This window comes from Chlamydotis macqueenii, chromosome 1 (genome assembly GCF_036417535.1).
Source record: "Chlamydotis macqueenii isolate bChlMac1 chromosome 1, bChlMac1.mat, whole genome shotgun sequence".
NCBI classification, from domain to species: domain Eukaryota; kingdom Metazoa; phylum Chordata; class Aves; order Otidiformes; family Otididae; genus Chlamydotis; species Chlamydotis macqueenii.
Window position 1 is genome coordinate 146096465 of NC_141556.1, and position 13842 is coordinate 146110306.

The 13842-nt window shown below is 35.2% G+C and overlaps 1 protein-coding gene across 9 annotated transcripts in view; it reads right to left on the reverse strand.

Moving 5' to 3' along the window:
• REV1 (REV1 DNA directed polymerase) overlaps nt 1-13842 on the reverse strand; it is a 64325-nt gene that overhangs the window by 1565 nt on the left and 48918 nt on the right. For all 9 annotated transcript variants that reach the window (XM_086769377.1, XM_086769372.1, XM_086769363.1 and 6 more), the window contains 8 exons: nt 12678-12780; nt 11071-11227; nt 10499-10701; nt 7698-7931; nt 2900-3008; nt 1626-1837; nt 1275-1431; nt 305-407 (listed from right to left, as the gene is read on the reverse strand). In XM_086769377.1, coding sequence (XP_086625503.1) covers nt 305-407; nt 1275-1431; nt 1626-1837; nt 2900-3008; nt 7698-7931; nt 10499-10701; nt 11071-11227; nt 12678-12780 — 1278 coding nt within the window. The remainder of the gene's footprint in view (nt 1-304; nt 408-1274; nt 1432-1625; nt 1838-2899; nt 3009-7697; nt 7932-10498; nt 10702-11070; nt 11228-12677; nt 12781-13842) is intronic.

Genomic DNA, 13842 nt, shown 5'->3' on the forward strand with positions numbered 1-13842 from the left:
TACAAGGTGATATGAAAAATAAATGAAAACAGGAATAAGAAAAGAGACAATGATGACAAAAAATATATTCTTCATCTGGAAACAAAAGACTTTGCAGCAAACAGTATTAAATGCTAATATTATTTTCTAACAAATTACCTATTTTATCTCCCCAACTTCTTCCCTCTCCCCAGTTATGGGGGGGGAAAATATTTACACTCATCAATGGAATGTCTAATAGGCTTCTGGCCTCACAATGAAGCATCTAGTGCGTAAGTGCGAACAAAAACAGTCTAAATGTCACAAGTACTAGCAAATCAGTTACCTTTTCATGTATTTAACAACCAGATCTAACTTTTCCAAGTCTTTTTCTTCTATTAGATCAGTACAATACTTCACAACCTGTAGAATGTCTTCTTCCATCGGATCTGTAATAAAAAATAAATAAAAAAGTTTTCTTTAAGTATACTTAGAATATAATCATAGAATAACTGGAATATAATAGAAATAAATTCTGTAGTGTTAGCACATCAGGGGCTGATCTGACAATTGCTGTATTCCCGTACCTCCCCCAACAGCAGAAGCTGTGTACATAAAAGGAGTGCAAGGTCCCAAAATATCTGTCTCATAGAACTCTTCATCGTTTTCTTGAGTAAGAACAAATGATAGCCAAGCTAATATCAAACAAAGGGTAAAGAAACAGGACTTAGAATGGAATGGGTGTTTTGAAACTCTTAGATGAATAGTAATGTCCAGGATACGAAGGATCGTGCAGGTCAGATTTCCCAAGATACTAAGGTGTTGCAAGTTGTTTGACATAATACTAAATTTCAAATCACAGTTTAGCAATGGTGTTACACTTTTGCACTTTATTCTGAAATTCTTTCCAGCGGTTATTTTGAAAAAAACTGCATTCCTTTGCCTCTAAAATGACATCTTCATAGAAGAGGAATTCCCTTTTAATAGCTTTTATCCTAGGAGTTGTAACATGTTGGACAAAATAAGGAAAACCTCCCACACAAAGTAACATCAAGGCATAAGACAAGGGCCTGACAAACGAGTTGAAGACAGAGCAGGTAGATTTTCATGACGTTAAGCAAGAATCAGGAGCTTGCAAAACCACAGAATAACAACTGAGTAGGAAGAATCAAGTTATTCCAAGATTGCAAGGCAGTAAGACTTCAAGATTACTATGAAAAATAGCCAGTGAAAGGAAGAGTGAAGGAAGAAGCCTACTAAAACAATAGTTTTCCTTGTGATGCATGCAAGATCATCACTAGCATGACATCCCATACCTGAAATAGTTGTAATCCATTCTTTCAACAATGTCTTCACATCATTGAATTCAACAGCTCCAGCTAGGTTGGGTGCTTGTGGCCTAAATAAACCAGGCTGCTCAGTCTGCAGAGCTGATGGGCCTGAAGAATCTGAAGTTGATGGAACTGCTTCTGGCTGTTCCAAACATAGAAGGCGATAATACTCAGTCTGACAAATATGGTAACACCATATATATACTACACCACATATATACGTAGATAATTCTGTAGTAAAGAATCCAGTAAAGAGAACAAGTTGCATTTGTGGACATGGACTAAGTCTAAAGGAACGGACATAGCTTTGCTGAAAGCTGTTAGTCTTAAAATTACCTGAGCAGCTGTTCCTTCTTGTTTCAAGAAACCATCTATGAGCTTCTGTGGGCTTCCAGAGGTAGCTGGCATGTTTTTTGCAGGGCTACCAATGAGTCTGTTTTTCAAAGGACTCTGAATCTTTTTTACAGGACTGACTGGATTTTTTTTCCTGATTTTTTTCTTATTTTTCACTGTTGCATGCTTCAGGTGTAGGAAAGGATTTTTTGTCACTGAAAAATACAGGAATAGTCAGCAGTTGATTCATTTAAAATTTAATACTTCTCCACTGAAAGGGGGACTCTGTATCTTCCATAAAGATCTATGGATCAACTGGCACAACACAACCTAGATAAAGCAACTTTAACACTCACATACCATTCCAAATATGGGCAATGTTTTAAGTATTTGAAAAGCACTGCTAGACATTAGTGTACTCAGAGGATACTCAACTATTCATAAGCCTTTTAATATCAAGCATTTGCGTGCTTGAATATGAGCAGCTGCTGAAATCTGAAGCCTACTGGACAAATTGCTTCGCCTCAGTCACAGCACTGTCCCACCTAGACACCCACTAAGACTTCCCACCAGTGGTTATCAGCAAAACCAGAAGCAAAGAGCCCCCCAAACTCCTTTTATCATTTCTTATCAAGGAAATTGCTCTCATTCCATCATACTAACATATCCATTAGTCCACTGACTATGAAATCAAAGTTTGATTATAATAATGCAATATTTAACTGGCAATGAACCAAATGACATTTCCAACCTATTTTATGAGAAAGCACGTTCACCGGGAATGAATCTTATTTCTTTCTACTGATTATAAAAACGAGACCTGAGTGATCAGTTCATAGTAAAACCATCTGACTATCAGACATATGGTGAGATGTATCATATCTCTAGTTGCTTGAAACCCATACCAGAACCATGAGAATGCTATCCGAACATAGTTTAACTAACTTAGGTATGGAAGATGCAATACTTTAAATCACAAGACGTATCAAGTTTAGATTCCATTCTGCAAACATTTGGACATGGGTAAGTTTAGTGCCACAGTCCCAATGAATTGAACTAATTACCCATTTAAGTAAAGCTAGGCATTTGTCTGCAAAATGAGATCACAGGTGGTTGTAACTGACAGTCTGTCAAAAATAAATACAGAAATCCAATTTAACACGGCATCTCCATAGAAGCTTTAGTTGTATTTCCAGTTTGTTATTTAGAGTTGCATAAACCTCTCTGAATAGTAAACAACTCCTATTCTAAACTACTGTACAACTATATATACTCACCAAAAGCGTTAGCAGGTTGCTGCTCTGATTGCCTTTGCCTTTGATCATATGCGTCTTTCAGCTCTGCTTGCAACTCAGCAGGTAGTGCAGCAAAAACCTCAGGGTCCACCTGAACAATAACAGAAGATTCATTTGATTATTGTACCAGTGAGCAACACTGCTTGCTTTCCTCTAGATCACTCACATAAGAAAGGTATTTACATTTTATGCCAAGCAAAAAGAAATGAGACGTAACTAAAATACTGTAAAATACATTGTACATTTTCTTAATGTATTTTAGCTTGTAAAAAACATAAAATGCTCCTTTTAATATTACTCTACATTTATTATTTTATAAAATTACTATTTATGGGCCTATAATACACTAACAGTCTTTATTAATCTATGTTATTCACCACTAACATTATTCATCTACTGATATACAGTACAGCTATATTAACAGCACAATTAAGCCTAACTCAGAGAATACTCAATTCAAATTTCCAAACTCAAACACTGTGACAATCAGACTTTTCTTCCTCCTTTTCTTTTGATACTTCTATTTCCTGGAAGCTGCTACACTCCTCAAACAAAATATCCTTGGAAACAGTCTTGCTTCTTTAAGTACAGGAAACACAAGTCCAGCTACCACCTATTCAGAAGGAGCACAAAAGGGTTTCATTTCTTTCTCCCACAGTTGTCTACCTCTTGTTTAACTGATAAAAACACAACTCCTTCCAACTGTCCTAGGGTCTTGAACTCCAGATAGGAAATCATTTGTTGCTAATCCCCATACAAACTTGTATGGACAAAATAAAATTTCATATATGGTTGGTTATCTTCCCTCACTGTGTGTCTGAAGTAGCAAATCAGTGACAGACTCGTCTTGTATTCTGAGTTTCACAATATTACTGGACAGTGTTTTCTGCTCGTAATCTGCAAAATCTAATTCAAAAATGCAGACCTATCACTTAGAGGATTAAATCTGCTCAGTGGGACAGTGCCCTTCATTTCAGTGGTAAAATTCAGAGACGTGCACAAATAAAAAAAAAATTATTGAAAACTACTATTACTATTCTAAGGGCACAATAAAATTTCTACCATTATCTGAGATACTGTATTTATTATATGTCAGTATGCATATATATTAAAGGTTACCTCTTATTTTCAATAAAGATTTGATCTTTTTTAAAAAACAAAATATGTATGTGATTGAGGGAGGTGATTCTCCCCCTCTACTCTGCTCTGGTGAGACCCCATCTGGAGTACTGCATCCAGGTCTGGAGCCCCCAACATAAGAAGGACATGGACCTGTTGGAGAAGGTCCAGAGGAGGCTGCAAAGATGATCAGAGGGCTGGAGCACCTCTCCTGTGAGGACAAGCTGAGAGAGTTGGGGCTGTTCAGCCTGGAGAAGAGGAGGCTCCAGGGAGACCTTATAGTGGTCTTCCAGTACCTAACGGGGGCTTATAGCAAAGATGGGGATAAACTTTTTAGCAGGGCCTGTTGTGGCAGGACAAGGAGTAATGCTTTTAAAATAGAAGGAAGTAGATTCAGACTACAAGTAAGGAAGAAATTTTTTACAGTGAGGGTGGCAGAACACTGGAACAGGTTGCCCGGTGAGGTGGTGGATGCCCCATCCCTGGAAATGTTCAAGGCCAGGTTGGACGGGCCTCTGAGCAACCTGATCTGTTTGGAGATGTCCCTGCTCCTTGCAGGGGGGTTGGACTAGATGACCTTTGAAGGTCCCTTCCGACCCTAACGATTCTATGATTCTATGTTGTCTAAATTATACAGATAATAAACATGAACATGCTCCCATAGGTAAAACTCATCAATTTAGCACAACATTTTTTCCATTTTTAGAACTCCATGTGCCAACACAAATTTTTCACCACACAAAATATGCACCAATTAAAGGAGGAAATGGGAACAACTCTGACCTCAATTACTGCATACATTGTGCAGAACAAAGCATTATGGTGGAATGTAGCCAATTAAGTCCAGAGGCCTAAGTTATTTTTTAAATATGTTGTTTAATAAAATTATTTTAAAAAGGTCAGTGTTCTCTGGTTAAGCATTCGAGTCAGGAATTTGGGAGGCCCTGAGTTAACACTGCTTTTTGTGTACACCACTTAATAATTCATGCAGAAATAATGCAGTGCAGGGAACTGGATGTGTTTTGTTATTCCCCCATCATTGTCCTCTGAAAGTGTAAAATGTAAAAATTCAGTTAGAAGAGTAATCAGTCAAGTTCATGTGACTTCTACACTAATTAATTGGAGTTTTGGATAATTTACTGTACAGCCAGAGTGTCCTAACATAACTTTGACATAGCTGTATCACATTCACATTATGAAGAACCTTGCTTTTATAAATTCATGTATTACCTCAGCATATGGCTATCAGTATCTTGGATGTGCTGTATAAAGTTCCTTAGAAGGGATCTATTCCGTGTTAAGGCAATGTAAGGATGAAATGCTATCAGTAATTAAGTCCACTACTACAAATGTCATTCACTTCTAAGCATCTGTAATCTTTACTTGTTGCATCCTATGCTTTTACGGGGTTTAGCTGCTACAGAGATATACAGCTCTTCTAAATTTTAAGATTACTTCAGCAGCTGATAGAAATGAATGCAACTTATCCAGATTCTTTTTACGGGAGAACCTTAGCCAACAAAGGACATTTTCCACGTTTTCTAATGAATAAATCACTATCAGCCAATTAACTTGATGTGGTCATAAAAAGATAGTTCAGACAAAAGGAATGAAGGGTTGAAAAACAAATCTGATTAGGCTATAAAAAGACAGCAGGGCATCATTTACATCCGCTGAGTTGATGTAGCTGAAGTACTAAATTTGGAGTGGCTTGCAAAATTTCTATACCCGAAATCTATTACTACCTAGTTCACTGCATCACTTGAAAAAAAGTAATCTTAAGTGTTTGTGTGCACTCATATAACATACACTCCCACACAGACTCTGACAATTAAAAAAAAAAAATAAGGTCAAACTACATTTAGACAAAGATGATACTTCAGTATCAGATAAGTTCACATTTGATTTTAACACAGAAAAAAAATCCTCCCATATTAATTAACTAGGTTTAGCATTTTTTTTTTTCTCCAAGTCTAGTCAACCATATTATTCTAGGTATTAAACTTGAACTTAACTCAGAAAATGAAGATTTTAAATCTTAGTTCTCTTTGTGCCAAAAAAGCAAGCTGAATGGTTTTCAGGAGAAAATCTGGAGTACAAACATAAGGCATTCTAAAATAGATAGTATAGATATCCCCAACAAAGAAATAGGAAGTAGCCAATTCTTCTTGAATAAACTAATTCTTCTTTCTTCAAACAAAAAGGCTGCTCTGCTAAGCTGACATCTTTGGATCAAGTAACGGAGTCACAAAATCCATTAAGAGATAGAGACAAGCAAACCAGTCTATTTGAGTGTGTAAATTAGGTATTTCTAAGACAATTTCAAGACATCATGCTGTTATAAAAAGCAACAATGAATTCTCAACTACTTAATTAACAGACAAATAATGCATAAACACAAACTAAAGGTAATTTTTATAGAAAACCATACGCAGTTAAAATTTACCCTAAAAAAGGTACTGAGCAGTAAAACAAGTGTGGAGGGGTGTACTTTAAAGCACAGCATAATTTAACCCTAAAGTCCAAGATAAAACTCTTGCCTATGAATGAATGAAACTACATAATCTAAAACAGCTGGAGCATGGAGAGTTCATATACTATTCACACAGTATCTCCATAGGGGAAATCGAACTTTGCAGTTCAGGAATAAAAACTGGCACAACTGTTTTTGAACCAATGAACTTGATTCAAGGTGAAGAAATTTTAGCAGTAAAACAGACTACACATCTTCTAAATAACAATTATGCATTAACTACTATTTACTGAAAAAAATCAGGAATATTATAAAATTTTCTCTGCATTCTTTGTCAGCTAAGCAGCATTATGCCTTAGAAAGTGCACCAAATATCTCTGTATAAATCTGATTAGGTGATATTACTTTGTCTAAGAACAGCAATGGAGCAATGGCACAGCAAACAGAAAAATAAAATTATTACTCTATTTTGAATGATGCATAATATTATATATATGCAAAATATTATATATCTGGGTAACTGAATCTTTGATTTTTCACTTTTACCCTACATTTCTTCAGCGCTATCTTGGATTGAAGGGTGGACTATCATCAGAAGCACTGCTACCTGCTCCCCCTTCAGGCCCCTATTTTGAGGAACAACTTTGCACTTCCCTCATCATGGACGTGCTGTATATGAGCTCATTTAAAAATTACAGAGATGCGCACAATCTTTAGCCATGCCTGCCTTTCTCCCAAGAATGCGATATAAACAATCACGTCTACAGAAGCTGGTTGCAGTTGGCTTTACATCATCAAAACATCCACTTAAACAGAGTGAGTCTCCTGTGACTAGCTAAGCAGATTCTAGGGCTGCTTCAGACTTACAGTGCAGTGTAACTCCGCTGCAATGCAGAAAAACAGCTATTTACACACTGGATTGCAAAGCAAAGTATAAATGAGGAGGTTTTACACTAAACAACAGCAAAAACATAGACATACTGATGACTATAAATCTTTAATAAATACTATTATACTATGTTTGTGATAGATCAAGTTACATATAAAGCATAGATTTCTTAAGATATTAAAAAACTATAAATAATTTTGGCACGTCACAGATTCTAGTAATGCTGTCTCAACAAAAAGCTGTTATCTCTTCCTATAGGTGGAAAGTTGACGTTTATTGATACCCTGCAAACACCCTACCTGTGAGAAAGCTGGCAAGGCTATCACATTAATTCCCATATTGGTATTTGGTTCTTGGAGCTCTGGTATTTGTAAAAGCACTGTTCCAACTGGTTGTGACAGAAGTGCAGTGTTACATCCATTTATTGTCTCTTTCTTGCTATCTCCGTAATTCTCTCCTTGCTGAATGGTGTATATTTGCTCTACTTGTTCTCGGAGATCAGGTGGCAGAGCTTCTAGCACAGATTTATCTAGCTACAAATAAAGAAAAACTTTTAGATTTTTCTGAGGAATAGACAACAGAGTTAATTTTACTCAAAAATTAGTTCTACAGCCCTTGAATTTTAGAAAAAAAAAAAAACCAAACCATTTTAATCCGTGTTTGGAAACATACTTAGGAACCTGACAATTACACTCTACAGCAGCAAAATGTAAAAACATAATTTAAGACTAAGTCATTCTGTAAATACGAATTCTCAGTTTTATCTTTTCACAATGTTCAGTGTTCTCGTCACAGATCATACATAAGTTTTCCTCTACAACTACCTACTGGTAAGGAAATCCAAATTCAGAGTTCAAATTATACAGGCAATACAGTTGATATGAATACTAAATTGATGTCTGGTTGAAAGCAGTAAGCAACTAATTTATTTCTTTATATAGTTCTAGAATACATGTTACTAATGTACTTTAATAGTGTTATGTATGTTTGCATACTGACAGGTTCTTGTCATAGATTGTGATAATGAAACAAGCTTTAGATTCAATTTCTTTGCTTGCTGTAACTGGTACTTGCCATCAATTATCAACTTGAAACAACTGAAATGACCCCCCAGTACCTAGAAGTTGCTGTATGCTATGACAGCTGCACAAGTGACAGAATTAATATAACTGACAAGCAGATTTACAGCATAATTTTTCATTTGAGTAAAACTATATAGATAAATGCCAATGTTTGCTTGTAAGTTCTGCTAAATGAGACTCCACAGCAGTGTTAGAAAACTTCATCTTTTACCTTTAAGAAGAAAATTTGGAGTTTACGACCAAATCCTGGATTTACAGAGAAGAACTACAAATATCTATGAAAAGATATTTTGGCTTAGGGTAACTGAGAGGTTTTGATGAAAGTTGTCTGTACTAGTAATCTCTTCAGTTATTCATTCTACATTCTGCTTGTGTTCCCTTATTCCAGATTTACTACATATATAACTCTATAAACATATTCCTGGAAATCCTGGGTGTAAAATATCTTGCTGTTGCTTTCCTAGCACACAGTACACAAACAACAGTATGGGACTAACTCTTACCACTCTGTTCCTGTACCAAATTCTGTATTATATTCCATATAATAATATGGTTATACAGCAGAAGGAAAGATGAGCATACTGGGCCACAAGGCCACCAAAGCTTTAGGAATTCTACTGCACAGCTAGTACATTTTTTGCTTGTTCATATGTATCCTTCCCATAGGAGAATCTGGGTATATGGAGCTTCAAATTGTTCAATCAAGTTGCTTTTAGATCCTGAGCTAGCTTGAGTATTGCATTAAGGAAAAAACAGTTTTCTGCCAAAAGCATAACTGGCTTCTGAAAATGTATAAATATTTGTGAAAATTGTTAACAGAACATCAACAAATGCTTTTACAGATTTAAATTACAGAAATTAAAATTACAGATTTTTACAGAAAAGCGTGTAAATCTGCTTATACCTAAGATACCTACAGAATTCGGTGCAGTTTGCTTATAGCAGACCCTTATAACAGGTGTCCACTTGCATAACGTGTGGAGTGGAAATAAGGAGGCTCTTCCTTTGTTAAAAAACACACAGAAAACCCCCAAACCCCACAGAAATATTTTACTTAAATAAAGATTGTCCTCCTCTCATCTAAAAGGTGATACCCTGTACAAATGTTACATGTGCATCTTAGCTTCAATATTATTTGAAGAAAATTTGAAAAAAGAGGAAGATGAATAATTAAATCTAAATTCAAGTTTCACATTCTTTTAGTCAGAAACTTAAGAGCACAGCCATTACAGAAGTATATGAGGTAGTACAAGACTAGCTGACTTTCAGTTCTTTCTCTCTGACTAAAGCTTGAAGACAGATTTATAGTGTAATTTAAAGATCGGTACAGAATACATGACTACCTGATTATCATTTATCTGTGCATGGGGTAAAGAATATTGCTGCCATAAAGAGGGATGGAAAACAATTAAAAGTTCTGTCTTCATGAAAATGACACAAAATACTTGCCAAAATTCTTCCTGAGCCACTCATCAGTGACTAAGCTAATCAGAAATGATTTTTAAGAGCTAACATAAGAAAAGGTAATTTAAAAATCTGCATCATATCATAATCATATAAACACTGAGCATTAACTACAGAATGTGTCTAATTTCTCAATGGAAGTTCTCCTAAAGTTTATTTCGTGTTTTTCTTAATTAGGCTCTGGGCTTTGGTTGCGAAAGGTGGAAGGTTACGTTTTTTAGTATTTCATCCTCGGCATATTTTCCGCTCCTGTTCCATTCCAATCCTTCAGCAAGTGATGGGAAGGCAAAAAGACAGTGCGAAATTAAATTGCTATCCTTTGCATATCTAGAATATTTTTTGAGTTAGTCTATAAATGACTGCTTTTTAAAAATCCTTTTATTAAGTCAAAATAGTTTTGCATCAATAACCATTTCTTACTGTGCATCATACTCCATTATAGCTCTTTTTATCTAAAATAAGTGATATAACTTTTCTTTGTCTCTATTAAAATAAGACAAACAATTCCAAGTTATTACAATATATTGCAGATGTTTTATATTCTCAGCTTTTACCTGGGAAGCAGATGGAACCTCAATACTCAAATTAAGCCTGGATTTTACACTGATAGGAGAATGCGCACCATTCCATTTGACAGCAGACTCTGTGTTGTTAACATTCGAATTGAGACCAGATGTAGGATGGGTACCACGAGACGGAAGTAAAGTGCAAGTTCTTGAATCAGAAGATATTTCAAGGTCCATAGCAGCCACAAATACTATACATATGAAAACAAAATACAGAATGATCATCTAATAGTTAAAAATACTCTGAAGTATCATGATACAGTGAAGCTGATTTCCAGTTTTCTTTGCTAAATAGTTTATGAAATATACAGCATAGTTATAACACTTTATTTTTTTAAAGTCTCCTTTGTTACTATTAACTTTTAAAAAGGACTGGAACAATTCTATACAAAGTTTTATTTGTAGCATTTTCAGTTGCAGCAGCAAAACACACTCTCAAAGAGCTTATGTTAAAGAATTTGTACTGGTATAATATTGAATAAATATTCAAAAATGTAATACATGTTGGAGCCCTTTAGAACTGATCATTATCACATATACAAAGTACAAAGCTTACTGACCTTCCTTATGTTGTTCTTCTGAGCACTTTTTTGCTTTTTGAACATGAAAAAGATCAATAACTGAATGTGATCCACCAGGTAAGTGGCCAGATTGTACTGTTGAGTGAGCCGAAGAGGTTTTACTTATGGGAACTAACTGCTGTACCTGAATTCCAACCTAAATCCAAAACATTAATACATTAATTTTATGAAGTTAAAAAAAGAACATATCTCTATTTCTTTTATATTTCTTTGCCTTCTCTGAAATTGGCTGACTGTTGCGGGTGGAGGAAACAATGCATGAAAGTATGGCGAAATACAAATAAACAGCCACAAAAACCATCCCAAATAAATCCCAGGATTATCTACCACAATCCAACAACTAAGAAATTACAAATATAATACCATCTTAACGCCTCTGATATAGAAAAGCACTGTCAACAGGATCATGAAACAATATATTTATTATGAAATGTCTTCTATATTTGTTAGTGTACTAATATAGAAGTACTGACCACGAAGTGATTAGTAATAAATCTGGCTACCTGTACAAGAAAGGAATGTTTTTCCTGAGGACAACCTATACTAAATCCATCACTTCAGTCCACAAATGAGAAAAAGAATGTTCTTTCACTTCTAGAGACGGTTCTTGCAAAGTCTCAATGGATGAAGGTACTTTGTTGAAAGTAGCCTTTATCAGATGAGGTGTTCCTCATTTTGAAAGACATCCTCACTTTTTATTTACTTTTAAATAGCAAATCCACAGGGTTTCGAAAACTGTGTTTGACCAAGAACGCACTGGCACATTGTGCAAGTTTACTGCTAATCCTCTACCATTATTAAGAAAAAAAAAGCAAAGGAGACTAGAAAAAGACAAGGAGAGGATGATCAATATTTCCTCAATTCCAAGAAGAAACCCAAGTGAAGGAGGTGATTTTGCAAGGCAACATTGTGAATCAAAACTCTACTTCTATACCTAAATGACCAGCAAAGGCAGGTTTGTTTTAGAAAGTCTCTGTGCCCCATTGTAACAAATGGCTGATGCCAAAATAGTCTTATTGTGGGTTCACACTGCTATGACAAAATGCCTGAGATGATCAAGAGTGTTCTAAAATAAACCATGATTCAAAAGAGCCAACAAGTCACCTTCAAACAAAGGCCAAACCATGGGGTGGTAACTTTTCTGGAACTAAGACATGCAGTCTAGAGCAATAACTCTTCTGATCTGTATCTTTGATTGCCATTACAAGCAGTATTTATCTTAGTTACTTAACTAATAACTCTGCAAAAGTTTACATAAAATTCTAAGATAAAATAAAATTTACACATGCTAACAGAACTGTAGAAGATATAGTCTAACTTTTTTACGTCAGGCTGTTTTAAGATGTGGATTAATCTGTACCACAACAAAATTTTCTTTTTTTTACAGTTATGGCTTTGTACCCATGTTTTTCAAAGGTAAACATACAAAACATAATATGATTGCATAGCCTAGTTTACATAAGCTTTGTCTTATCTACACTATTGCTTAAGTTTGGTTATTGTCTACCCTGGAGAACTGAAAATTTATGAAAGACAACAAAGAAGGTTTATAAAGAGAATAAATTTCAGTTTTCCCATTAACTCACCCCTCGCATATCTGATATGTTCAGTTTCATTGTGTGAAACATGTTTAGAGTTTCTTTCCCAATTACTTTTGCACTGTCTGTTGCATGGTCTAGAGTCACAGTCCTAATAAAGAATAAAAAAGTATGGTTACAAATGAAACTGTTTCACAAATCCTAAAGACAACAACAATTCTGTATTTATTCCAGAGAGCACCTCAAAGAAAGACAGATCATAATTTCTTGGTATATAGAAACTGAACACAGTTTTTTTTTGTTCTGTGGTTTCTTTTAATGGTAATTAGAACTAAGTTCATTCTACAAAAAAAAAAAAAAAACCAGCTTACTTACTGAACATCCTCAGTGTGCAGTCCACACATTAATTTGTTAAATATAGTTTATATACATGCTACCTATTGAAGCCAGAAAAAAATATTTCACTTTACAGTATTCATAGAAATGCACTCATGCACTATCCTTCACTCAAGTGTGGTTCATAAAGAGTTTGCTCAGTATTATTTTAGTTTTCAATTGTTAAATATCTATAGCAAGAGTTTCAGAAGGAACTCTGAGGGAGACGCAGACATAGGCATGTGCATTACAAACAACAAAGAACTGGGATTAACGATAAGTAACTTTAAACAACATTCCGAATACACTTCTTACACTGTGGGGAATTTTCTGCAACAACTCTCACATATATTTTACAAATTACCACCTGAGAGCTTGGCAGGGCACTAGTAGTGCTTGGTAGTTTGGATTCTCTAATGGCATGACTTTTGAGACAGGTAAGGACAGAATTTCAGGTGGCTAATCAAATACGTGTGAGCAATGTAAAGTCCTCTCACTGATGTAACCGATTCAGTTTTAAGTCTGATGGAGCGGGCTCTATGAACAAAAGAAAGTTCCACCTTGGTGTTCTGACAGGTTGCCATCCTGACAAATTACTAAACAGTTTGATGGTGTCTCCTTAAATTTTACTCTACTTTTGAATCTATCAGAAACCATCCAAGTGATTTCCAGGAATGTCTGGTTCTGCAAGTACGAAATGATGCCGTGAATGATATAAAGACCTATTTGAGCCTTACAGAAAAATACTTTTTAAGAAAAATGAGATCAGTATCACCATTAAGATGTAACTATGCAAAATATTAGAGAGAAATGTAGGATGGGTCTAAAGGTACACAAA